General features: G+C 41.6%; 1 protein-coding gene across 1 annotated transcript; it reads right to left on the bottom strand.

Moving 5' to 3' along the window:
- Window positions 1–616: 616 nt before the first annotated feature.
- SPAG4 (sperm associated antigen 4) lies at window positions 617–7,353 on the bottom strand. The gene is given in 19 exon segments (XM_043981481.1): window positions 617–3,216; window positions 3,219–3,264; window positions 3,400–3,450; window positions 3,452–3,489; window positions 3,617–3,788; window positions 4,528–4,561; window positions 4,563–4,621; window positions 4,623–4,642; window positions 4,806–4,881; window positions 4,985–5,093; window positions 5,290–5,311; window positions 5,435–5,473; window positions 5,476–5,481; window positions 5,848–5,909; window positions 6,395–6,467; window positions 6,742–6,852; window positions 6,958–7,049; window positions 7,234–7,319; window positions 7,321–7,353. Coding segments are annotated over 19 exon segments (1,317 nt in total). The 3' UTR covers window positions 617–3,028.
- Between the last annotated feature and the right edge of the window lie 19,484 nt (window positions 7,354–26,837).

The following is a 26,837-nucleotide window of genomic DNA, read 5'->3' as shown; positions in this document are numbered from 1 at the left end:
GTTTTTGGTGCTTTCAAAGTTTACAGAATACTTTCCCTATAACAATCCTGTGAGGCACTGCAGATGTTAATCACATTTTATACATGAAGAAACATGCCCAGGAAGGGAAATGACTTACTTGGGAGCACAAGCTAAGGCAATAAAATCTACTCTTATTCTAGGCCTAGAAATTTTTTTTGTTTCACTGGGGCTCAGGTATGGGTGGATAGAGTCAGAAAAAATTTGGGGTTTTTTTTTTTGCAGGGCAATGGGGGTTAAGTGACTTGCCCAGGGTCACACAGCTAGTAAGTGTCAAGTGTCTGAGGCCAGATTTGAACTCAGGTACTCCTGAATCCAGGGCCCGTGCTCTATCCACTGTGGCCACCTAGTCGCCCCCAAAACAAGATATTCTAAAGGAGTAAACTAGCCAGCCGTCCAGTCCCAAGAGCACTTATTAGGGGCCAAAAGGCAATGATACAGCAATACCACCACCATATTGATGATACACACCAAGCCTAAAAGCATAGTCTTGGATTGGTTGGTTTTCAAGACTCAACATTACTCAAGCTTCACCACGGAACAAAGTATGAGACCTTTCTGGGAAGTTGTGGCAACATTTCATTGGTCTTTTCCAAAGTTGAATTTTATTTAAACCATTTGTTGACAAATTTCATGTCATGCTTATGGGAGATCTTATTAGATTAGCCTCAACTGAGTGAATTGGTGATAGGCCCCAGCCAATGAATGGGAGGGAGATGGGGAATTCCTGACTCAGATTCCCTCACAGGCCAAAATGAGCATTTGAAATGTACTAAATTTAACAGAAGAATATATGTAATGAGTGCTGTCACACGAAATTTGACAGCATAATACCCTAGTTTAGCCTCACACAGGTAGAGAATAACCACCCAGGATTTACACCAAGGTCCTTTGATTTTTAAATCTAATGCTTATTTTCCCATACTACCTCAGCAGGGAGAAGGAAATAGAAAACTCCCTCAGAATCTATGATCTTGCTCCAAACCTTGCTCTTTTCCCACAAAAAAGCTATCTCCTTACTGTCCCCATGGCTTTGTCCTGTTGTACCCACTGCCATGAGGTATAATTGGTATGTACCTGATCCATCTGTACTACTTATTACCTATGTGAGCTCTAAAGTCCTTTCCAATCCTATATTCCATGATCTCAGCTGGGCTTTAAGTTCTCTTGGAGCAGAGACAGGATAGCTCCTTCATCTCTAGAATATCCAGCATACCTCTGGGCCTAGACCTTTCATTCTAGGAAGGGCTGTGACAGCATCAATAGATACTTTGGGTTTGGTCAACCAATGAAGAAACTGACACATGACTCCTCCCCATCCCACATGAATATCATGGTTGGGGAGACCTGCTATGGAAGAAGATAATGGGAACTCAATTGTATTGAGAGGAATGAGGCTATGGAAAAGCTACTGAGCTGAATATGGAAGCAAGAGGGTCTCAGGCTCAACCTGAGCCAATGAGTAGTTTGCATATCTGCAGGGCAAAGGAGGACTATAGGGAAGGAGCCAAACTTTATGCAAAGGCCCGGGTGGCTGTAGTTTTAAGCTAACATAACATTCATAAATTCAGGACAGATGTTCTTTCAAGTAGGTTTAGGAGATGCTACCATTTTGGGTTTTTTTAAATATATATTTTTAAGGCAATTGGGGTTAAGTGACTTGCCCAGGGTCACACAGCTAGTAAGTGTTAAGTGTCTGAGGCCAGATTTGAACTCAGGTACTCCCGACTCCAGGGCCGGTGCTCTATCCACTGCGCCACCTAGCTGCCCCATGTTACTGTTATTTTCACACAACATTTTTGGATTCATAGATTCATCTGTTCTCTGAGGGTGGATGGGATTTTTTTTAATGGCCCAGATTGCAGAAATATGTTTAATATGATTGTACATATATAACCTATATCAGATTGCTTTTCGTCTTGGGGAGTGGGGAGGGAAGGGAGGGTTGGGAGAAAAAAATTTGGTACTACAAATCCTAGGAAAACAAATGTTGAAAACTAAAATGGCCCAGATAGAAAGGATAACAATGACTAATCCCATTTGAATGTAAAATTTGCCTGGGACTGTGAACTCCCCATGGTCATTGGTCACAATTCATCTTGGTATATCCTCTACCAAGCACAGGGTCCTGTGACAGTAGGTATTCATTAAGTGTTGAGAATGATGAATAAAAACTAAAGCACTGACTGTAAAGGAGAGATCATTGTCTTCTTTTTTGATTCTCAGCTTAAGTGATGAAGAGGACATTAGTAAAGAAGATGACACTCATCTTCCTCTAGAGAAGGTTGTATAAAAGCAAAATGTGAGGAGAATGAGCTTTGGACCCAAGGAGGCTATTTTGGAAAAGGAGACATCATTGTCTCCATGACACCCAATGCTTTTGGAATAATAGTAGAGACACCACAGCCAGGGTGACAAGAAGAAAAACGTTAGTTCATGGAATGTTGGGGTTTTGGGGTTTTTTTTGGTGAGACAATTGGGGTTAAGTGACTTGCCCAGGGTCACACAGCTAGTAAGTGTTAAGTGTCTGAGGCCAGATTTGAACTCAGGTACTCCTGACCTCCAGGGCCTGTGCTCTATCCACTGTGCCACCTAGGCTGCCCCATGGAATGTTAAAAAAAAAAGAAGGGATTGATCCACTCTTAACTTTTACAACCCTATGGTTTGACAGACAGAAGAGGCACCTAGAAAGTTGTTCACTTGTGATAGACGTGGGACTGAAACCCAAACTTCTTATACATAGTCCAGAGCTCTTTCAGCTCACAGAAAAAGTTATTCAGTCTCTGCCTAAAGGAAGTATGCTTGGTGTTAGGAGCAGAGGTCGGACCTGTGATAAAGGTGACCAGTTATAGGATCAGTGTCCTAGAGTGAAAAATAGGTAGCTTTCTCTAGAGTGAAATCCAGGTGGGTTCTTGTTTGTGAGTGTATTTGTCATTCTCCTAAGGAGAGAGTATAGACACTTGAGTATCCTATTAACACCCACAGATTTATTCCCCACTCCCCCCATTCCCTAGCTTCCCATTGAAGAGATCCCTGAAATCTGCTCATATGGAAGTAGCAGGTGGTTTAATGAAGAGTAGTAGCAGGCTTGCCCCTTTCTCTCACCCTTAGTCCTGCTATCTTCTCCCTGGATATCATGACTCAGAAAATCCATGGGCCCGCACCGGTATAAGCAGGTGAAACGTGGGTGTCCCCAGTGCTGAGTATCTCAATCTTCACCTTTGGGAAGGCCATGGGAGGCTCATTCTGAGGAAAAGACAGAGGCCAGGAGTCCCAGGCCCTCCTTATTCTGGACTGGTTCGTGCTGAAGGGACAGGAGACAGCCCCTTCTGGTTGGATACCTCAGCCCCTTCCCAATGTCCTCTGCAGTTCTTTCCTCACCTTCAGATGGAATGTCTGAATCTCTGATTTCTCCATCTCAAAGGTGAATTTTACCCAAGAGAATTTCAGTCTTGTCATCTCCTGGAGGCCCTGGGGCAGTGGGAGGTAGAGATACAGTGGGAATCAGGTGAAATCAGAAAACTCCATCCTATCATCCCCCAGCAGAGATTTTATTTCATTCCCTTTAGGGACCTCACAGACCAGTCCTCAATCCTACTCACATAGACAGCAAAATCCTGGGAGCACCTGCTAGCACCTCCAGTGTAGGCCACGCTCGAGGGTGGGTGCTGCAGGGTGATGTCGCTTAGCTGAACTTGACCAGGCAGCCGGATGACCACCTGGCCTTTAGCACCCTGGAAGGCCCAGCAGTTCCCAGGGAAAACATCGGGCTAGATGACACAAGCATGACATAGGGTCAGGCCACTATTCCATAGGGCCACAAGTTTAGAACAGCTCTAAACCTGCAAGATCCCTTGGAGCACATCTTGTTTCATTCTCTCATTTTAAGCATGAGGAAACTGACTAGAGAAACATTAAGTGACTTGCTGAAGGTGATCATTATCACTGTTCACAGAGTAGTTCTTCGAGGTTTGTAAGCACTAAATGAATCTTACCTCATTTGATCCTCACAACCCCAGGAGGTAGGTGCTGTTATTATCTCCATGTTATATAGATGGGGAAACTAAGGCAGACAGCTCTCAGTGACCTTCGCCCAGGGTTACACAGCTAGAAAGTGTCCAGGGCACAAAACCTAGTAAGGACTGGAATTTGAATCCAAGATCTTTTACATTTACAACCCACTACCAGTCCTGCATGACGTGAGAGACCATGAATGACTGCCAGTCATATATCCCCTAAGGATTGTATCTACCTCCAACCATTCAGAGAACTTGCCCCTCCCCCATCATCACTGACAAGCATCTTCCTACATTTTTTGTAGATTTATCAGATTTTCAGCTTATGGACACCCCCCCACCCCAGCATCTGAGGGTTACCCTGAGTTGACAATGAGGCTAGTGATCTTGGGGATATACCACATCCAGGGTGTATCCCCCTTGACTGTCCCTGCTCCTCACAGGTCCTTCAGTGCCCACCCTACTCTCCTCCTCTTTCAGTTTCTCCTCATACCTCCAGGATGACTGTGGGGGCTTGGCATAATTCAGAAGCTGAACCGATTCCAAAAATAAGCTGTGTCCCTGTCCTCATAGTCATGCGATGTCTTTGTCTAGGTCGATGGAAGCCCCTGCAACAGGCAAAGGGTCTGGGTTCAGAAACAGAGCGTAACCGAATGGGACGTCTGTGTTTCCATGTGTCTCTGCCTCTCTCTGTCTCTGGGTCTTTCTCTCTCTCTGGGTGTCTCCATATCTCTCTTTTCCCTAGGTATCTTCTGTCTTAAGTAGTCTCACCCACGGAACTCAGCGCATAGTCAGGTTTTTGCCCAAAATCTTCATTCAGTCTCTGGAACACGAGCTGGGCCACCCTCTGGGGGAGAGATGGGGAGGGAAGAACCAGCTGGGTCTGGCCTCTGGGGTGTGGAAGACCAAGGGGGTGAGGGATGGTTGTATCAGGCAGGATCGGTGCTCACCTCTCTGTTGGTGGCTCGGATGCTGGACACATCCGTGTGGAGTCTGTCAAGCTCAGTCTGAAGTTGTTGCAGCTGCAGCCCCTGAGAGTGGACCTTCTCATGATATTCACTGCAAAGGGAGGGTAGGAGAGCAAAGGGCAGGGAACAGGAAGCCGGAGAATAGGGAGGGAGGCATGGGACAAGGGCAAACCCCCTTTATGCCCCCCCCCCAAATCAGGGTGGTTATAAGGATGAGCCCTCAGGCCCTCCCAGGACCCACCAGGTTTTTCCCTAGGCCCTCAGCCCTTCTAAACCCCAGCCTTCACCTCAGAGTCAGGAATCCTTGGTCTCCTAGGAGAGGAGTAGGAAACACAGATCTCAGCTCAACCTCTCCCACAACCTCCCTCTCGAACACAAGTTGTCTCCCAGCCCTTCCCCATCTCTCGCATTCTCACTGTCAGGAGGAATCACTCACCTCATCCCAGACAGGGGCAAAATACAGAAGTGCACCCATACCACTGCAGAGAGAGGATCAGGTTCAGGGAATCAGGGCTCCAAGGCTCAGGGGCTCAGTGACTAAAGGGCCTGAGGATTTGGAGGGCTAGGAAGGGGCACAGGGCTCCATTACTCAGGCCTCACATGACTGGACATGAGGGCTCTAAAGTGGAGAAGGACCTAGGCTGGGAACTGGATGGGAAAGGTTTCCTGCCCCCAAGAAGCTCCAGAGGCAACAGGGATGGGAGAGGGGGCTGTCTTATCCCTGAAGCTCTGGCTCTGGCTCTGGCTCTGCCTCCCTGGAGGTTTTCCTGGTGCACTGGGGCAGGGTCCCCCACCCCCTATCCCTAAGTTTGGAGGGTTCGCGTGTCTGGGAGCTGCTCCCTCACCAGCTGTGAAGACACTGAAGAACAGCAAGGCTGTAAGCAGGAAGCGGAGAGAACGGACCTCCCTGGTGCGGGGACCAACAGGGGCGGGAGGGAACGAGGGAGGGATTAAGGAAGAAGGCCTGCTCTACCCGCCTCGGGCTCCTCCCCAGTCCGCCTCCTGCCCGGTTCCCTACCTGCCTCCGGCTCCTCTTGCCCCAGCCTCAGATCCCTCCCCTGCGCACCTCTGTCTCCTCCTCCACTCTCTCCCCTGATGACTCCCCCACCTGGGTTTGGGCTCCTCCCAGATCCACTTCTGGCCTGGACCCTCCTCCCCGGCCTGTCCTGGCTCCTCCCCCTCTGGCTCTTCCCCGGCCCTCCTCCTCTTCCCCTACGGCCCCTCCCCTCTCCTCCTCCAGCCCCTCCTCCAGCTCGTTGCCCTCTCGGCCCCGGACTCCTCCCCTCTAGAACTCCTCCCCTGACAGTCTTTCCTCTCTTCCCTGCATTCCCCCGCCCCCCGCTTTTCCACCAATCCTCCCTCCGCCCCTCACCACGTGCTCCCACCACTCACCCGCACCTGCAGAAGGCACCCAGGACTTCTCCAAACAGAGCAGGAAGAAATCCCAGAGCCTGGAGGACAAGGGCTGGGGAGCGGGGAGGACAGATTGATTGAGAGGTCGTCATTTAACGTGGCCGTCTGGGTTTAGAGTCAGGGACTAGGGGCAGCTAGGTGGTGCAGTGGATAAAGCACCGGCCCTGGATTCAGGAGGACCTCAGACACTTATTAGCCGTGTGACCCTGGGCAAGTCACTTAACCCTCATTGCCCTGCTTTAAATTAAAAAAAAAAAAAGAATGGAGGGTCAGGGACAGGGTAGACGTCTCAGTGGGGCCAGGGAGAGGGTCAGGGGGTGTCATACTCATCAGGCTCTTGGATTGCGGCTGGACGGGGCGGTCCCGAGAAAGCTCCACCGGTGGAAGGTGGAGGCTGCGGGATTCCGCGGCTGCTCCTGCTGCAGCGGCTGTTGCAGCTGCGGGAGGCAGAACCCGGTCCTGTCCGAGGCCTCCCCCGGGCCCCGCCTCCGGCCAGTTCCCGCTCCTTGCCTCCCATGCCCCGAGCGCACCCCTGCCCTTACCGCTCCTCAGCCACAGACCTCCAGCTCCCCCGTCTTGGGGAGCGCAAGACTCAGTAGACAGCTTCCAGCCCACCTGTGACCTCCGGCTGCCCCTGTACACAGGATGCTCTCTGAGCCAAGGATGAACCCCCATCCCTCCCCGCCCCCCGGCGGACCCCTGTATCCTCCCCGCTTCAGGCCCCCTCTCCCCGCGGCCTCCCGGACCCCCTTTTCTTCCCTAACGTGAGTGGCCTGGAGGACTGCCCTTCCACCTTGGCACCCCGCCCATCCTCTCACCTGCGGGAGCCGCTGTCCCGGGAGGTGGCGCTCACTGAGCTGTTGCTGCGGTCGCTGTAGAAATCTGGGTTGTGTTTGTGGGGGGGTTGCAGCAGAACCCGGCCTGGGGCTTCGCCGCATGATGCCGCCCCCAGACCCGTCCCTACACCCTGCCCGGGCCCGGGCCCGGGGAGCTCCCCGCCACCCACCCTGAGAAGACCCGAGCGGCCTCCTCCTCCCACCCTGAAGGACCCACACGTGGACCTGAATGTAGGGATCCCCTACAGATCCCTATACCCCGAACCCCCGACCCCGACGTCATAGAGAGATATAAGACCAGTCTGCTGACGTCACAGAGCATAGGGAAGGGGAGACCTTCTCCAATGTCGGTACCTATTTGTTGTTAGGCCCTGGCGTCCAGGAGACTGAGTCAGCCCAGAATTAGAATATAAGGTTCTCTCTTCATTCCAGATATATATATCTTGGGCCTCAGGTCCAGTGCCTTGCCTCTGTTGATAATTCCTCTGTTGAGTATGTATATATTGCTAGATATCCTGTACATAGCTTGTTTATACATGATTATTTGCAAATTGTCTCCCACTTTGGATTGTGAGCTCGAGAGGGCAGGGGCTGTATTTTACCTTTCTTTGTATTCCCAGCCAACATTAGCAGTCCTGTCCACACCACCTCTTCTCTGGGGCCCTCACTCTAGAATCTGAGACAAAACTGTCCTGGGTCACACAGTAAGGCTTGTTCAAGCCCAGACCAGAATCTAAGTATCCTGATTCCCAGAGTCTCTCTGTCCACGATACCACATTATAGAGAGAGATGCATGGAAATTTTGCTGGATTTGAAGTCAAAGGATTTAACTTCAAATCCTCTATCTAACATTATGTGACCTTGGACAAGTCAACTTCTCTGGGCCTCCATTTCCTGGTATGTAAATTGAGTTAGAACAGACATTAAAGTCCTTTCCAGCCCTGAATTTCTGCCACTTGAATCCAAAGGAATTACTCTTTAATGGTGGAACTACAGGAAGCTTTGGGAATATTTCTAATGTATGTGTATAGATTTTTGGTGCCACTCAGATATATATATTTAGTCCCAAATGGACAGTCTTGCTAGTATTAATTAACAAGGCTATCATCATATAGCAGAAATACTGGATTTAGAATTATATCATGGGAATCTACCCTTTCAACCTATATGGCCTTAACCCACTCTGCAACTCAGAGGGCGATGTATTACGTGACCTCTAAAACCTTTTCTAGCTCCAGTTGGAGTCTGTCTGGAGGCAGGTTTGATGTTGTTTTTTAAAATGTTTTACTGATAACTTCTGTATTTACATTAGGGATTCCAAATATTAGTGGCAGTGGATAGAGTGCCATGCCTATAGTCATGAAGACTCATCTTCTTGAGTTCAAATCCGGCCTCAGACCCTTTCTAGTTGGATGACCCTGGGCAAGTCATTTAACCCTTTTGCCTCAGTTTCCTCATCTGTAAAATGAGTTGGAGAAGGAAATGGCAAACTACTCTAGTATTTTTGCCAAGAGAACCCTAGACACAACTGAGCAACAATTACAAATATAACCATATTACCTTTTTTTATTTTAAAAAAATTCCTTTTTTTTAACTTGACAAATACAATATTTCCCTGTAGCAAGAAGAGAAAGAGGCTTTCATATGAAACCATGAATCTCCATTACATACTCCTGGGTTTTTGGTTTTATGTATGTAATTACATTTTAACATGTTAATACCTACCAACAGTAGTACCCTGTTTGTGACCTCTGCTGAACTAGCTTGTTGTCTAGGGTGAAAATTTTAATGTTTTCTTGGTGTTCTTTTAAAAAATCATCACTATCCCCCATAATATATCCTCCCCACTCCCCAAATGAATGCACTCTCTTTTTTCAAGCAGAAATAGTCAGTAAAATAAATTCACACATTGATCATGTCTTCTTCTGATTAGATATGTCTCATTCTGCGACTGTAACCCAATACCTCTCTGCCAAGAGGTGGGAAGCATGTTCTATTATCAGTCTTCTGGTATTTTGACCAGTCACTACATTGGTTCCTGAGGAGTTCCAGAGTTTCTTAAGTCTTTCAAAGTTGTTTTCCTGTACAGTGTCATAGTCAGTATAAATTATTCTTCTGGTTCTAGTCACCCTAATCTCCCATATTTCATACCATTAATCTCTGGTTTCTCTGAATCCCTCCCTTTGGTCATTTTCTATGGTGCAATAATGTTACATTACATTCATATACCATGACTTTATCCAGCAATTTCCTAGTTGATAGGCAACCATTTTGTTTCCAGTTCCTTGCTACAACAAAAACTGATGCTTTCAATATTTTTGTCCTTCTTCTGTGATGTCTTTGAGGTATATGAATAGTAGATGTTTTGTTGTGGTTTTGGTTTGGTTTTTTGCAGGGACAATGGGGTTAAGTGACTTGCCCAGGGTCACATAGCTAGAAGTGTCAAGTGTCTGAGGCCAGATTTGAACTCAGGTACTCCTGAATCAGGGCTGGTGCTTTATCCACTGTGCCACCTAGCTGCTCCAATAGTAGATGTTTTAAAACAGAAATAAAATAAAATCCAGAAGGGGTTTATATGGATCACAACAAAATATGACAAGTCCTCAAAGAGAAGGAGTACCAGATCATCTTGCTTGTCTCCTCAGGAACCTGTATGTGGGCCAAGAAGCAACACTAGAACCAAATATGGAACAACTGATGGGTTGAAGATTGGGAAAGGAGTATGACAAGACTGTAGATTGTCACTTTATTTATTCAACTTATATGCATCATGAGAAATGCTAGGCTGGATGAATCAAAAGCCAGAATGAAGGTTGCCAGGAGAAATACCAATAATCTCGGATATGCAGAAAATACCACTCTGTTTGGTTTTTTTTTAGTGGAGGCAATTGGGGTTAAGTGACTTGCCCAGGGTCACACAGCTAGTAAGTGTCAAGTGTCTGAGGCCAGATTTGAACTCAGGTACTCCTGAACCCAGGGCCAGTGCTCTATCCACTGTGCCATCTAGCTGCCCCAGAAGATACCACTCTTGATAGCAGAAAATGAAGAGGAATTAATAAGCTTCTTGATGAGGGTAAAAGAGAAGAGTGTAAAAGCTATTTTGAAGCTTAACATCAAAAAACCTAAGATCTTGGCAAGTCATCCCACCACTTTCTGGCAAACAGAGGGAGGAGAAATGGAAGCAGTGTCATATTTTATATTCTTGGGCTCAAAGATAACTGCAGAAGGTGACTGCACCCATGAAATTAAAAGACACTTGCTTTAGAAGGGCCTGGTGTACTATGGTCCCATGGAGTCACAGAATTCAACACAACTGAATTACTGAACAAGAACAATTGATGGAAATCTTTGTTTCAAATTCCTTATTATCACAAAAAGTGCTGTGCTATCAATATCTTGGTATATATGGGGACTTTCTTATCAAGAGCCTCCTTGGTGTATGAGGCCAGTAATGGAATTTCTGCATCAAAGTGTGTGGACATTTAAGTCACTTTATTTTCATAATTCCAAATTATTTTCCAAAATGGTTGTACTGATTCATAGCTTCGCTAACAATACATGAGTATCCCTTCTTCCCACAAGCCCTCCATTTTTGACCATTCCCATTTCTTGTCATTTCTGCTAATTTACAGAGCACAAGTTGAAATTTCAGTGTTGTTTTGATTTGTAGTTCTCCTATTATCTATGATTTGGAGTATTCTTTCATAAAGTTGCAATATTTTACAAGATTTTTTTTGAGTACTGTTTATTCGTGTCTTTTTTTGGGGGGGGGGGGCAATGAGGGTTAAGTGACTTGCCCAGGATCACACAGCTAGTAAGTGTCAAGAGTCTGAGGCCAGCTTTGAACTCAGGTACTTCTGACTTCAGGGCCGGTGCTCTATCCACTGCGCCACCTACCTGCCCCTCTATTCATGTCTTTTGACCACTGATCTACTAGAAAATAGCTTTTTGTTATACACATTCACACAATACATATATATGTTAATTTTTTATATTCTTAGATGCCAAATCCTTATAAGAGAAATTTAATACAAAGATTTCTTTTTTGCCATTCAATCACTTCCCTTCTTATCTCAGGTGTGTTAATTTTGTTTGAATAGAAGATTTAAGCTTCATATAATCAAAATTAATTATTCATCTCTTTTGTGATTGACTCTATTCTTTGTTTTTATCTCCTACCAATAGAAGTGAGAAATATATGATCTGCTTTTCCTTAATATAGGTCAGATATCCTTTTAGAATGCATTGAAGGTGTAAATTATAAACTAAGCCTAATTTCTGCACAAACCTTTTCCAGTTTTTCCCATCAGTTTTTATCAAGCAAGGAGTCCTTTCCCAAGTAAATTCTATTTTCTTGTTTATCCATCACTGGATTAGTGAATTCCATTATTCTGATTCTCCCTTTTGTAATTTGTATACACTGATCTACCTTTCTATTATTTCAGCCAATACCAGATCTTTTTGATAAGCGCTGCTATATGATATAGTTTGAGATCTGGAAGTGCTATTTTCCCTATATCCTTACATCTTTCCATCATTTCCCATAATATTCTGGATCTTTTATTTTTCCAAATTAATTTATTTCATCAAGTTCTGAAAAGTATTCCTTTGATAATTTGATTGGTATTAATGTTAAAAGTGTAAATTAGGGGCAGATAGGTGGTGTAGTGGATAGAGCACCGGCCCTGGAGTCAGGAGTACCTGAGTTCAAATCCAGCTTCAGACATTTAACACTTACTAGCTGTGTGACCCTGGGCCAAGTCACTTAACCCAATTGCCTCACAAAAAAAAAAAAAAGAAAGGAATCTGGTAAAGTCCTTTCTTTCTCAGATTTTGAGGATAATATGGGAAGTAGTATTGCATTGGTTATTTAAATAGTTTGATAGGAATTATCCTGTGAATCCTTCAGGTATCAGAAGGTTTTCCCTGAGATTCTTTTTTTTACACTCTCTATCTTCTGTTATGTTAGATTATTTTACATTTACATTTTGAAGGTATTCCTCTACTGATTTTGTGTTTCTAGTTTGCTGGCATAAAACTGTACAAATGGTTTCAACAAGGATTTATTCTTTGAACAAATTTTAACATTAAAAAAAAGTTTGAGTTCCAAATTTCTCTTTCCCTCTAACACTCCCTCACCCATTTTGAAGGCAAGCCATATGATACTCATTTACATGTGAAGTCATGCAAAACATTTTTATATTGGCCATGTTGCAAAAAATAAATAAAGAAATAAATAGATAATAAAATAAGATGAAGCAAGAAAAATAAAGAAAATGAAAAGGAATGTCTTTCAGTTCATCGTTTCTCTCTCTGGAAGTAGATAACATTTTTCATCTGGAGTCCTCTGGAATTGTTGTAGATCATTTTAGTGATCAGATTGGCTAAGACTTTCACAGTTGATTATCATTACAATTTTGCTGTTACAATCTTCTGCTTCTGCTCACTTCACTTTGTTGGTTTTTTCCCCAACATTCATTTTTTATAAGATTTTGAGTTTCAAAATTACTTGCTTCAGTCGTATAAATTTTTTCAGGTTTCTGAAACCATTTCATTTGTCATTTCTTACAGCACAGTAATATCCCATCACAATCAATACCATACCACCATTTGTTTATCCACTCCCCAATTAATAGAATCACCTCAAGTTCCAAATCTTTGTCACTACAAAAAACAGCTTCTACAAATATTTTGTATGTATAGGTCCTTTTCCTTTTCCTTTGATCTTTTTAGGATATAGACCTAGTAGTGGTATTGCTACTTGAAAGGGTATCTGGCTATTATTTTCATTTCTTCTGGTTTTGTTGTGACTTCTCACTTGTTCATTTTATTCTATTGTGATTTTGATTTTTCTTGGCCTCTTCTTTTTTAATCACATTACCTAATGTTTAATCCATTTTTATTTCTCTTTTCAAAGAAGTAGTTTTTTAGTATTTATAATTTCTATAGTTGGGTGGTGGGTTTTTTTAGTTTTCAAGTTTATTTCTCTCACTTTCAGTATCTCCTCTGTCATGATAATTTTAGGCTCATTGTTTAGCTTTCTAATGTGTAAAATACATGTTCAATTCATTATTTTTTCTATTGTCCTTAATATATGTTTACAGGGATATAATTTTTTCTGAGGACTACTTTAGCTACATAACCGAAATTTTGGTATATTGTTTCATCATTATAATTTACTTTCATATAATTACTGATTGTTGATATGATTTTTTTTTCTTTAACTCATTCATTATTTAAAATTTCATTGTTAAGTCTCCATTTGGGTCTGGCTGTGTGTGTGGGATCCCTGAACTAATTACTCTTTTCATTGAATTGTGGTCTATAAAGGATATGATCACTACTGCCTTTTTTCTTTTTGTTTGCAATATCTCTAATACATGGTCAATTTTGTGAAAAATCCCATGTAATGTTGGTATACATATAGCACACACATACATATTATATACACAAACATATGTATGTGTGTTGTCATGTGTGTCATGCATGTATGTCATTTATTTTACGGGCCCGGGTACCTCAGAAATATTCTGGGTAAATCAAAGAACCTTCTCCTTGAGAAACTAACCAAAGGGCAGACACAACCTAAAGAGATCAGTGGCACTGGATGGGGACTGAGTTAGCTCCAGGACCACCACCCTTCATTCCAGTCTCCCCCACCCCTGGGGAGATAAGATTAGGTGTGGCTGCTGCCTTTGTGGCATGGGGGAAAGGAATGGCTTGAGAGATCCAGAGCTGCCCCTCACCCAACTTCCCCCAGCCACCACCAGTGGGGGATAGTCCTCCCCCAATAAGGGAACTTTCCACAGTGAGATGATCACCTCATTGGACCACCATCTGTGCTCTATAAAAAGTTTCTGCCTGTCTACTACTGGGGAGAAAGGTATCTCAGAGAGCCGCGCCTCTGAGCCATACCTTCTCCCCTTGAGAAGTCCAAGGATTTCTCTCTTGGTTTCCTTTCCGTAGCATCTAAATAAACTATTTATTTTATCTATTGGATTTGTGTGCAAAAGGGTGTAATTCTTTAAAGAGGAATTCCTAAGGACCCCTACCTCAAACCCCCACTATTTTCCCCCATAACAATTTAGATGACACCATAAGCTTTTTTAGCTTTAATTTCTCTAGCAATTTGTTGTTTCTATATTTTGGCTTATATCTTTCTGCTAGAATTATTCAGAATTGAAAGAGGGATGTTGAAATCTCCTACATTATTGTGTTACTGTCTATGTCTTCTTGTGGTTCAGTTAGTTTTTCCTTTATGAATTGAACTGCTAAGATATTTGGAGCTAATAAGTTTAACATTGATATTGGTTTGTTGTCTTTGGTTTCTTTCAGCAAAATGCAGTTTCCTTGCTTATCCCTTTTTTATATTTCGAATGTTTGTTTTCACTTTTGTCTGATAGTATGACTGTTACTCTTACTTTTTTTTATTCCCTTGATGTGTAGTAATGTGATAGTAATAATTTTTTATTCTGTGTGTGTTTTTGTTTTTTCAATATTTTTTGTAAGCAACAAATTGTGGGGTTTTGTTTTCTTATCCATTCAGTCACTCTTTTTTATTTTGTTGAATTATTTAATCTATTCACATTTAGAGCTATGAAAGTTAAATTTATATTTTCCTTGATTTATATCTAATATTGAGTTGTTTTGTTTTTGTTTTTTACAAGTTAGTATTTTTTCCCTCTTCCTCTGTAAACACAGTACTATGTCTCCAGTTATTTTATCTTAATCTATTTTAAGGCAACCCTAATCCCACAAGTTCTCTTTTTCTTATACTCAAATCCCTCCCCTTCCCATTTGTTACAACTTTCTCTAGTTTTAGAGTTTTGTTTAACTTATTAGTTCCCTTTTCTTTCTTGTTCTTATCTAGTAATTTAATTCTTTTCTTCCCCCTCCCCTCAATTGTCAGATAAAATCCCCTTTCCTCTTTTCCTCTTCTATTTGGTTTGTTAGTTTTCAAAACTTCATATTTTGTATTTCTTTCTTTCTTTCTTTCTTTTTTTCTTTTGGTGAGGCAATTGGGGTTAAGTGACTTGCCCATGGTCACACAGCTAGTAAGTGTCAAGGGTCTGAGGTCGTATTTGAACTCAGGTCCTCCTGAATTCAAGGCTGGTGCTCTATCCATTGCGCCACCTAGCTGCCCCTGTATTTTTCTAAAAAGGATTTCTTCCCCTCGTTCTCTTTATTATTTTCTTTTCTGTATGTCTACACTTTTATTCTTTGATTCATGGTCCTTATATTATTTAGTCCTTTAGTTTCTGTATCCTCATAGAATTAAAGTTCTAAAGTATCTATTTTGAATTTCCTCTTCTAAATATTTTCTGTTTATTGTCTTGTAGATCTTGCCTCTCAGGACCCTTTTTTCACTTGTACCTATCTCTTAGAAATACCAACTCTTGCAAGGTAATAGAGAGGATATTGTTCATTTGCTCCATAGAAATTTTCCTCTGTCCCTAATTATATAGTTCATTATTGACCTAAGCCTTACCCGTGGTCATTCCTCCCCAACCCATTTGCCTTGAATATCTTCCCTGGGTCTGTGTCTTCCCACTCCTGTGGGGTCTGTTGCCTTAGAAGTTCTGATTTCTCTTCTTCTGAGGCCAGATGAGCCATCTTTCTAAGCACCGAATCTTTGCGGATTATTGCCATTGTAAAGTCCTGATTTCCTTTTATAGAAAAAAAATTTTTCTCCTGTGGGAACATATATCAGGGGTATCCCTTCTCACCACTAAAATAAGATTTCTCTCTTTTTTCTCCCTTTATCAATCCTTCACTTTGCCTCCTTGTCTATTCTTCTATAGGTTTCTTTCATCTTGAGAGACTACAGGAGTTATTTTCCCTTCATTGTTAGCCTTTACCTCTTTAGGGTACATCACCTCTATCTTACTCCTCTGCTCCCCTTTTATGTACCCTCTCATTTTGTAATTTAGTTGTTCCCCACCAAAGCAAACCAATGAACATTGATTCACCTGTTGATGAATTGTGAGATTTAGTCTATGATGTTTATGACTTTAGTTCTCTACCATTACTAATATTTGATTTTTGCTTTCACCTTTTTCTCCTAGTATGTATTTAGAAAGGAATCTCTTAATGGTCTCTCTTTTGTTATGTTGTCTTTGGTTGCTGTATTTGTTTACCCCTTTTGTATAGCTATTGTCTGGGGTGTTTGAAAAGCAAATAATGTCTTCTGGTCTTGTTTTCCTTCTAGGAATCTTTCAAATACTTCTTTTTATTGAAAATCCATCTTTTTTCATTAATGGTTAGTTTCAGATTTAAAAATTTTTTTTTTTTTTTTGGTGAGGCAACTGGAATTAAGTGACTTGCCCAGGGTCACACAACTAGTGTTAAGTGACTGAGGCCGGATTTGAACCTAGATCCTCCTGACTCCAGGGCCAATGCTCTATCCACTTTGCCACCTAGCTACCCCTAGTTTCAGATTATTAAAGTAGGTCACCTTGCAGTTGCATCTTGAGCTTATTTGCTCGTCAGAATCTATTATTCCATTTCTTCCAATAGCTTCTTGTGGGTACAAAATAGTCTTGTAAAATGTCCATTCCTTTATATTTGAAGTTGTTTTTCCTGGTCACTTGGAAATTTTGTTGTTAGTGGAATTGTTAAACTTAATCACTTAATGTCTTAGAGTTCACAACATAGTGTATTTTTCTAGAGGCAACCTGTGAATTCTTTTGATTAGCACTTTGTTTTCTATATTAAGAAGCTCTGGACAGTTTTCTTGTATTATTTCTTGGTATACAGGTTTTTTGACTTGTCATATTCTTTTAAAAGACATATAATTCTTACTATCCTATACGTCTCTTTAAGATCAATATGTTTTGGGGCAGCTAGGTGGCGCAGTGGATAGAGTACCAGCCCTGGAGTCAGGAGGACCTGAGTTCAAATGTGGACTCAGACACTTAACACTTACTAGCTGTGTGACCCTGGGCAAGTCACTTAACCCCAATTGCCTCACTAAAAAAAAAAAATGTTTTGCTTGTATGAAGATCATGTTTTATTTTAATGCTATTGTTTTTTCTTCTCTTTTTCCATATTGTTCTTCACTTCTGTGCATTTTTATTCTCAATCAGTTATTTTCTGTTTATTTGGTGAGACTTGCCAATTATTTCCACTGCATTCACAATTCTTGTTTGTTTTTGGTGGGGCAATGAGGGTTAAGTGACTTGCCCAGGGTCACACAGCTAGTAAGTATCAAGTGTCTGAGGTCAGATTTGAACTCAGGTTCTCCTGAATCCAGGGCTAGAGCTTTATCCACTGCACCACCTAGCTGCCCCCATGCATTCACAATTCTTAAGCTATTCAGAAGCATCCTGCTATGGTTCCATGCTTTCTTGGGAATCCATAGATTCCTCTACTTCATAAGGTATCGATTCATTTTCTTGATTCTTTTAGGTGATCTCGAGGCCATATTCCCTTTTGTTATTTATATATTCCCTGTTGCTTTATCTGCCTATGCTTGAGGTCTTTAACTGAGCTTTTTTTCTGCCTGGGATCTCTATATTTCAATCTCCACTGTCCCCTCTCCCATCCCCGCCCCTTCCCCTTCCACGCCTCTATTGCTTACTTTGACTCCTTCCCTTTTGATTGGGGTTTTCCTGGGGATTTCCCCTAAAGATAGTCTTAGTCTTCTCCCACTCTAGGCAAGGCAACAATTTTCTCCACACTATTGAAACTGTTCTCTCCAAAGTTACCAATGATCTCTTTTTCTCCCCACCCAGGGCAATGAGGGTTAAATGACTTGCCCAAGGTCACACAGCTAGTAAGTGTCAAGTGTCTGAGGCTGGATTTAAACTCAGGTCCTCCTGAATCCAGGCCTGGTGCTTTATCTACTGTACTACCTAGCTGCCTCATATATGATTTTTCCCCCCTGAGGCACTCTTTATCATGGTGCGCAATTTTTTTTTTTTTTTTTGGTGAGGCAATTGGGGTTAAGTGACTTGCCCAGGGTCACACAGCTAGTAAGTGTTAAGTATCTGAGGCTGGATTTGAACTCAGGTCCTCCTGACTCCAGGGCCAGTGCTCTATACTGCACCATCTAGATGCCCCACCAATGATCTCTCTCTTTTTTTTCTTTTCTTTCTTTCTTTCTTTTTTTTTGGGTGGGACAATTGGGGTTAAGTGTCTTGCCCAGGGTCACACAGCTAGTAAGTGTCAAGTGTCTGAGGTCGGATTTGAACTCAGGACCTCCTGAATCCAGGGCCAGTTCTCTATCCACTGCACCACCTAGCTGCCCTTCAATGATCTCTTAATTGGCAAATCTAATGGCCTTTGCTCAATCCTTATCCTTCTGTATGTACCTCTCTGTACCCTCTAATGCTTTTAGATCACTTCTCCTTGATACTCTCTTCTCTCTCCTGGTTCCTTTCCTACCTGTGGGACCACTCTTTCTTAGTGTCCTTTGGTGGATCTTCATTTAGCTTGTGCTCTCTAACTGTGGGTGGCCTCCAAAGGTCCTGGCCTGGGTCTTCTTCTCTTTTCCCTCTAAACTATTTCCTTTGGTAATCTCATCAGCTCCCATGGATTCAATTATAATTTCTATGCAGATGATTCTCAGAACTGTTTATCTAGTCCTAATCTCTCTCCTGATCTGCAATCTCACATCTTTGTGAATTTCCTACTGGTCATCTTGCCATTTCTTATAGCAATTTGAAACTCGACATGTCTAAAATTGAACTCATTATCTTTTCCTCCAAAACCCTTCACTCTTTGAAATTTCCCTTACTGTGACAGTTAGGTGGTACAGTGAATAGAGCACGGGCCCTGGAGTCAGGAGTACTTGAGTTCAAATCCGGTCTCAGTCACTAGCTGTGTGACCCTATGCAAGTCACTTAACCCCAATTGCCTCATCAAAAAAAAAAAAAAAAAAGAAGAATAAAAGAAAGAAAAAGAAAAAGAAAAAAAAAAGAAAAAAGAAATTTCCCTTACTGTCTATCCTCCTGGTCACTAAGGCCCACCACCTAGGTATCATCCTCAATTCCTTTCTCTCACCCCTAATATACAATCAGTTGCCAAGTCCTGTCAATTCTACCTTCTGATCATCTCATACATTCCCTTTTTTCTCCTCTGACACGGCCAGCCCCCCTAGTGCAGTCCCTCATCACCTCAGGACTGGACTATTGCAAGAGCCTTTTGATTGGTCTCCCTGCCTTAAATCCCTCCTCAAGTCCAACCTTTACTCAGCTGTGAAACTGTCCTTCCTAAAGTGCAGGTCTGACCACGTCATCTGCCCTATTCAGTAAAATTCAGAGGTTCCATATTACTTCTAGGATAAAAAAAAATACTTTTGATATGGGATAAATTTAGGGTCAAATTGATCATGAGTCGTCTCAAAAGAATTACAAGACTCAGTGACTCAGTTTCCCAAGTTTTATTGCAATACTGTGAGTGAACACAGGGAGAGCACTATGGAGGTGTCTCTCAAATAAGGAAAGGAAAGACAATTATATTTATAGTATGGATAAATTGATTATCATTCTCATTATAATAATCTCCTCCTTAGGGAGGTACAGGGGAGGGCTCATTCTAACTTGGAGTTCCTGGGGCCTTAAACCAACCCCCGATGTGGGTACCTTTTTCCTTGGAGGTGTGTTTTGGGGGTTTACATGTCATGAGGTGAATCTGGGGACAAATTTGGCCTTTTCTGCACATTACACCTTTTTATTCCCATGCCTAGTTTTAAAATATTTTCATTTATCAATTAGAATTTCTATACTCTGTCTGTGTACCATTGTTATAGTTAAAGTCTCTATGACCTGCCTCTTTATGTTCTTGTTATGAGTGCTGATTAATGTGGGTAACAGAACCTAAGGTAACAAAGACTCAAGTCTTAAGTTATCCATTAACTGGGGTCTGAATCTAAATTAGAGCACCTTTCTTAGATTTTTCTGTTAACCCTTTTTTTGCCTCCTACATCACTTTGACTTGTAAAGCCCTTCATAATCTGACCCCTTCCAATTCAGTTTCCTTTCCAAGTGTGCTCTGTATATAATCCAGTAATACTTGTCTTCTTGTTGTTCCTCAGACAAGACTCTCACTTCTGATCAATTTCACTGGTTGTTCCCATACCTGGAATTTTCTCCCTTCTCTCCTCCACCTCATGGCTTCCTTCAAGCCTCAGCTAAAATCCTACTTTCTTCAAGAAGCCATTCCTATTGCCCTTCTCCTTCATGTTAGGTTGTTTTCACCATTAGATTGTGAACTCCTTGAGGGCAGGAACTATTTCTGTTTTTCTTTGCATCCCTGCCTGCTTAGCACAGTGTCTGGATGCAGTAAGGACTTAATAAATGCTTGTTGATTTCTTTCTCTTGAGATGCTCGACTTTTTTTTTTAGGAGCATAATTACTTTTTTTGTTTTTTTTTTTAAATAATAAACATTTTTTATTTATAGTTTTGAGATCCAAATTTTATCCCTCCTTCCCTCCCTCCTCGCCTCCTTGAGGTGGTAAACAATCACGATATGGGTTATATATGTGCAATTTTGTAAAATATTACCATATTAGTCATTTTGTACAAGAAAACTTGAATAAAAGAAAAAAATGAAAGAAAGTGAAAAATAGCATGCTTCAGTCTGTTTTCATCAATATCAGTTCTTTCTTGAAGCTGGATAGTATGTTTCATCAACAGTCCTTTGGGATTGTCTTGGATCTTTGTATTGCTGGGAAAGTTAAGTCATTCCACAATTCTTCATCAAACAATATTGCTGTCTCTGTGCACAATGTTCTCCTGGTTCTGCTCACTTCACTATACATTCGGTTCATATAAATCTTTCTAGGTCTTTCTGAAATCATCCTGCTTGTAATTTTTTTAAAATCATAAAAGTATTTTATTATTTTCTAGTTACATGTAGAGATAATTTTCTTTTTTTCTCTAATTTTTTTTTGTGAGGCAGTTGGGGTTAAGTGACTTGCCCAGGATCACAAGCTAGTAGGTGTCAAGTGCCTGAGGCTGGATTTGAACTCAGGTCCTCCTGAATCCAGGGCTGGTGCTCTATCAACTGCGCCACCTAGCTGGCCGAGATAGTTTTCAACATTTGTTTTTATTAGATTTCTAGTTTCAAATTTTTCTCCCTCTCTCTCCTCCCTTCCCCTCCCCAAGACAGCAAGCAATCTGATATAGGTTATATAGGTACATCACATTAAACATATTTCTGCATTAGTATTGCTGTGAAGAAGAATCAGAGCAAAAGAGAAAAACCAAAAAACAAAACAAAAACAAAAAAAGTAGAAATAACATGGTTCAACTTGCATCTAGATTCCACAGTTCTTTTTTTTCTGGATTTGGAGAGCATTTTCCATTATGAGTCCTTTGGAACTATCTTGGACCATAGTATTGCTGAGAATCAAGTCTATCACAGTTGATCAACAAACACAAAATGTTGTTGATTACCGTGTACAATGTTCTCCTGGTTCTGCTCATCTCACTCAGAAATGCTTGACTTTTTATTGCTCCAGAAAAATTGTTATTATTTTATCAATTTCTTTCTAATAATATTTTAACCTTGCTTTGCTCAGCTATGGGAAACATCCTCCCTCATCCTCCCCTTAGCACCTCCCAGACCATCCACCAAGACCTCTAGACACAATTCCCCAGGGAAACAACACAGTTGACGCACATGTATATGTATATTTTTCCTAGTACACTTTGCTATACTATATCATTTTCTTTGTCCAATCACTACCTAATGAGAAAATGATTATTTTTTTCCATTATATTAATAACCAATTATTAAAATTTGGATTAAGGTTTTCACTTCTGATTTTCTCATTCAGAAACCAGTCCCTGTAGGTTCAACAATCTCTAAAGGACATTGCTAGATGAGATTGACCAAATCCCCTGGGTACATGCTTCTATTTTCTTGGTGGGACCCCACCCAAGTAGAAGAACTACAAACAGAATCCAGTCTAAGTGAGTTCTTGCCCTTAGGAAATAAGTCCCTGTCCTTGGAACCTTCCATTAGAATTTAGAGTGATTGTGGCATATGATAGTGATGGAATATTATTGTGCTACAAGAAAATGGCAATGATTGAACACCTACTGAAGCAAGCTATTTTTCTCTTTAAAAAAATCTTTTTTTTAAAAAGGTAATGGGGGGCAACTAGGTGGTGCAGTGGATAAAGCACTGGCCTGAATTCAGGAGGACCTGAATTCAAATCAGCCTCAGACATTTGACATTTAGTAGCTGTGTGACCCTGGGCAAGTCACTTAACCCCAAATGCCTCGACAAAAAAAAAAAGTAATAAACATTTTTATTTATAGTTTGGGTTGGGGGCAGCTAGGTGGCTCAGTGGATAAAGCACCGGCCCTGGATATCAGGATACCTGAGTTCAAATCCGGCCTCAGACACTAACACCTACCTAGCTGTGTGACCCTGGGCAAGTCACTTAACCCCATTTGCCTTACCGAAAAATAAAAAAAATAAAAAAATATAAAAATAATAAAAAAATATAGTTTTGGGTTTCAGTTTTTATCCTTCCTTCCCTCCCCTCTCAACTCCCTGAGGTGGTAAACGATCAAAATAGGTTATGCATGTATGATTATGTAAAACATTACCATCTTAGTCATTTTATAAAAGAAAACTTGAATAAAAGAAAAAATGAAAGAGTGGAAACTAGCAAGCTTCATTCAGTCTGTTCCTTCAATATCAGTTCTTTCTTTGGAGGTGGATAGTATTTTTCATCAATAGTCCTTTGGGATTGTCTTGGATCATTGTATTGTTGAGAACAGTCAAGTCATTCACAGTTCTTCATCAAACAATATTGCTGTCTCTGTGCACAATGTTCTCTTGGTTCTGCTCACTTCACAATACATCATTTTCATACATGTCTTTCCAGGACTTACTGAAGTCATCCTGCTTGCCATTTCTTATAGCACAATAATATTCCATCACCATCATATGCCACAGTTTGTTTAGCCATTCCCCGATTGATGTTACTTCTTTGATTTCCAATTCTTAGCCACCACAAAAAGAGCTGCTAGAAATATTTTTATACAAATAGGTCTTTTTCTCTTTTTGGAGATGTCTTTGGGATATAAACCTATCAGTGGTATTGCTGGATCAAAGGGTTTGCAAAGTTCTATGTCCCTTTGGGCATGCTACTTTTCACTTTCTTTCATTTTTTTTTCTTTTATCCAAGTTCTTTTGTACCAAAATGACTAATATGGTAATGTTACATAATCGCATATGTATAACACATATCTGCTGATTGTTTACTCCCTGAGGGAGGAGGAAGGGGAGAGAGGAAAGGAGGGACTAAAATTAGAACTCAAAACTATACATCGGGGGGTCCTAGGTGGCGCAGTGGATAAAGCACGGCCCTGGATTCAGGAGTACCTGAGTTCAAATCCGGCCTCAGACACTAAACACATACTAGCTGTGTGACCCTGGGCAAGTCACTTAACCCCAATTGCCTCACTTAAAAAAAAAAAAAAAAAAAAAAACTATACATCAAAATGTTTAATTATTTAAAAAATTTTTCTTTTTGGTGAGGCAATTGGGGTTAAGTGACTTGCCCAAGGTCACACAGCTAGTAAGTGTTAAGTGTCTGAGGTCGGATTTGAACTCAGGTCCTCCTGACTCCAGGGCCAGTGCTCTATCCACTGCGCCACCTAGCTGCCCCTATTATTTTTTTTTAAAACAATTTAGGTGATTCATCTTATGAAGGAGAAAACCACCAGAGTGATCTGAGGAAAGATGGATTCTTTTGTCCAGATTGCTGGAGGTGGCAGAGTCTCATGATTAGGTCATGTTCTCTGCTGGAGGCAGGTTAAAAAATCAGCTCATTAATATGTCCACCCCCTCATTGATTTTTAACCAATCAGAGTTTATTTCTACCCTCAGGAATACCCCCTTTTCCAAAGACTTTTAAGAATTCAATATGGTTGTGTGGGGTCCATCTTTAGTTTCAAGAAAACCACCCAGCTCAATTTATTATCTGTTAGCCATAATTAATAAAGTGATTATTAATTACCCAGAAACTGTGCCTCTTGGATTTTTCATTTGTGTTAATGTACACTTTATATTCTATCTTTGTTTCTCTGGTGTCTATCATATGTGTTTTTTCAGAAACACTGTGGGACTTGAATTGAAATACTCCATCCAAAAGAAAAAAGAAGAAAAAAGAAATATTCTATCCAATACATCTTGGCCTGCTAGGAACCAGGCCTAGGACTGCACATAGGAAGGGCTGACAGAGAATCACAAAATCTTAAATTAAATTTATAGAATTTCTGAATTTTAAAATTTTAAAATATCAAATTCCTAGAATTTAAAGCTGGAAGGAACCTTCATTTTGTTAGTCCAAGCCAAGGAGAAGTGGACTTTTAGAGCAAAGGAAGAGCAGAGAAAAGCAAAAGGGAATGTAGTGGCTGTAGTAGGACTAGGATACCAGAAACTTAAGAGACCACAATGCCTAAGAAATCTTTAAACTTTAGACATTAAAACACTAGAGTCCAGAAGTAAAAAACAGCTCTGCCTCTCACCTCAGGATGCCTTGTGGCGGAGCACAAAGACCCCAGTACAATGATAAGGTCTACAAGCAACAAAGATGATATGCAAGATGTGGAAGGGTGCTGCATATCTTACTGATATCCCATTATTTAAACTCTGGGCACCCCTCCCAGTTGTTTTGTAATCTCCTTTTTCAGCAGGAAGATTTCTTTGTAAATATATAAAAAGATCACCTCTTTCTTACTCGGGGAGACAGTCTCCATCATGACTCTGTCTCTGGGCCATATATCTCCATATGTCTCTCCTAATAAATCTTTTTATTTTACAAGACTCACTGTTTGGGGGCAGCTAGGTGGCACAGTGGATAAAACACTAGCCTTGGATTCAGGAGGACCTGAGTTCAAATTCGGCCTCAGACACTTGACACATACTAGCTGTGTGACCCTGGGCAAGTCAGTTAACATTTCCCCACCAAAAAAAAAAAAAGACTCACTGTGAGCCTTCAATTTTTTTGATGAGCTAGCCCTCCCAAACGAGGTGATTTGTCGTCGTCCCCGCCCCCTCAACACACACACACACACACACACACACACACACACACACACACACCAGGGAGGGCAGCCATGAAGAGCGTGAAGAACACCTTATTCTGTTTTGCACATACATGGTAGGAGCTTAATCAATGTTTGTTGAATTTATTTGTAGTTCCAATGAATCACAGTCTATACCCATAAAGGAATCCTGAGACATACCTGAGACAAGCGGTCATCTAGCTTGCTAAAGGACCTCAGGAACCCACTGCCTCCTGAATGAGGCTTTGGGAAAGCTCTAATTTTTTCCTGACATTGAGCCTAAATTTGTCTTTTCGTTGCTTCCCTCCCTTCCCCCCTCATTGTATTTTGGTTCTGCCTTCTAGGGCCAAGCGACCAAGTGTAATCCTTCTTCCATGTGACAGTTCTTCAGATACTCAAAGGCAGTAATCATGTCCCCTGAGACTCCTTTCCTGGAAGTTAAACATTCTCGGTGTCTTTAACAATCAGTCAATAAGTAATTGTTAGAAAGTAAAAATGCAATAGAAGTAAAACTGCACTTGCATTCACTGGGGGGGACACATATCTATCTATCCTATCTATCTATATGTGTGTGTGTGTGTGTATATGTATATATAATATGTGTGTGTATGTATATTATATGTATGTATATATATATACAAACTAATTGTACATTACAACTATTCCAAATAGAGCAAATACAATAAATGCAAAATACTGAAAAAAGTAGATAAATGCAAGGTAGTTTGGGAGGAATGGCACAAGCAGTTGGGAGGAAACAGAAAAGGCTTTTGTGCAGAAGATGGTGCTTGAGCTGCATCTTAAAGGAGGAGAGGATGGCATGAGGGCAGAGGTGAGGGGAGCAGGCATTCCAGACCCGTGAGGTGGCAGTGCAAGGCACAAGTGTACATTAAGAGAAGAGAGAAGGACCAGTTGGCAGGATCGTAGATTGCAGGAGGGCGGACAGTACTGTCCAATGAAGGTGGAAAGAGAACTTGGAGGCCAGTTGGCAATGGGCTTTAAAGCTAAACAAAGGAATTCCTATTTTATCCTGCAGACAATAGGGAGACACACTGGAGTTGATTGAGAAGGGGAGTTACATGGTCTGATCTATGTTTAAGGAAAATGACATTGGCAGCAATATGTAGGATGGACTTGGAGTGGTGAGAGACTTGAGGCAGGAAGACCTACAGTCAGCTGTCTGCCAATATCTAGTTGAGAGGTGATGAAGGTCTGTGCTAGGTGGTAGCTATATGAAGGTAGAAAAGGGAGAGATGTTGCAAAGGCTAGAAAAAGGTCAGATTTGGAGCAGTAGGTGGCACAGTGGATAAGAGCATTAGCCCTGGAGTCAGGTAGTACCTGAGCTCAAATCTTGGCCTCAGATACTTAACACTTACTAGCTGTGTGACCCTGGTCAGTCACCTTAACCCCAATTGCCTCACACACAAAAAAAGAAAAAAGGTGGGATTTGACAACCTGCTTGGATATGTAGGGTTGGGAGAGTGAGGAAAATGTCAAAGTGAAGAAAACCTGGTAGACTGGAAAGAAACAGTGGTTGCCTTTCACAGAATAGG

This window comes from Dromiciops gliroides, chromosome 2, assembly GCF_019393635.1.
Source record: "Dromiciops gliroides isolate mDroGli1 chromosome 2, mDroGli1.pri, whole genome shotgun sequence".
NCBI classification, from domain to species: Eukaryota; Metazoa; Chordata; class Mammalia; order Microbiotheria; family Microbiotheriidae; genus Dromiciops; species Dromiciops gliroides.
This window is presented reverse-complemented; position numbering and strand designations above follow the sequence as displayed.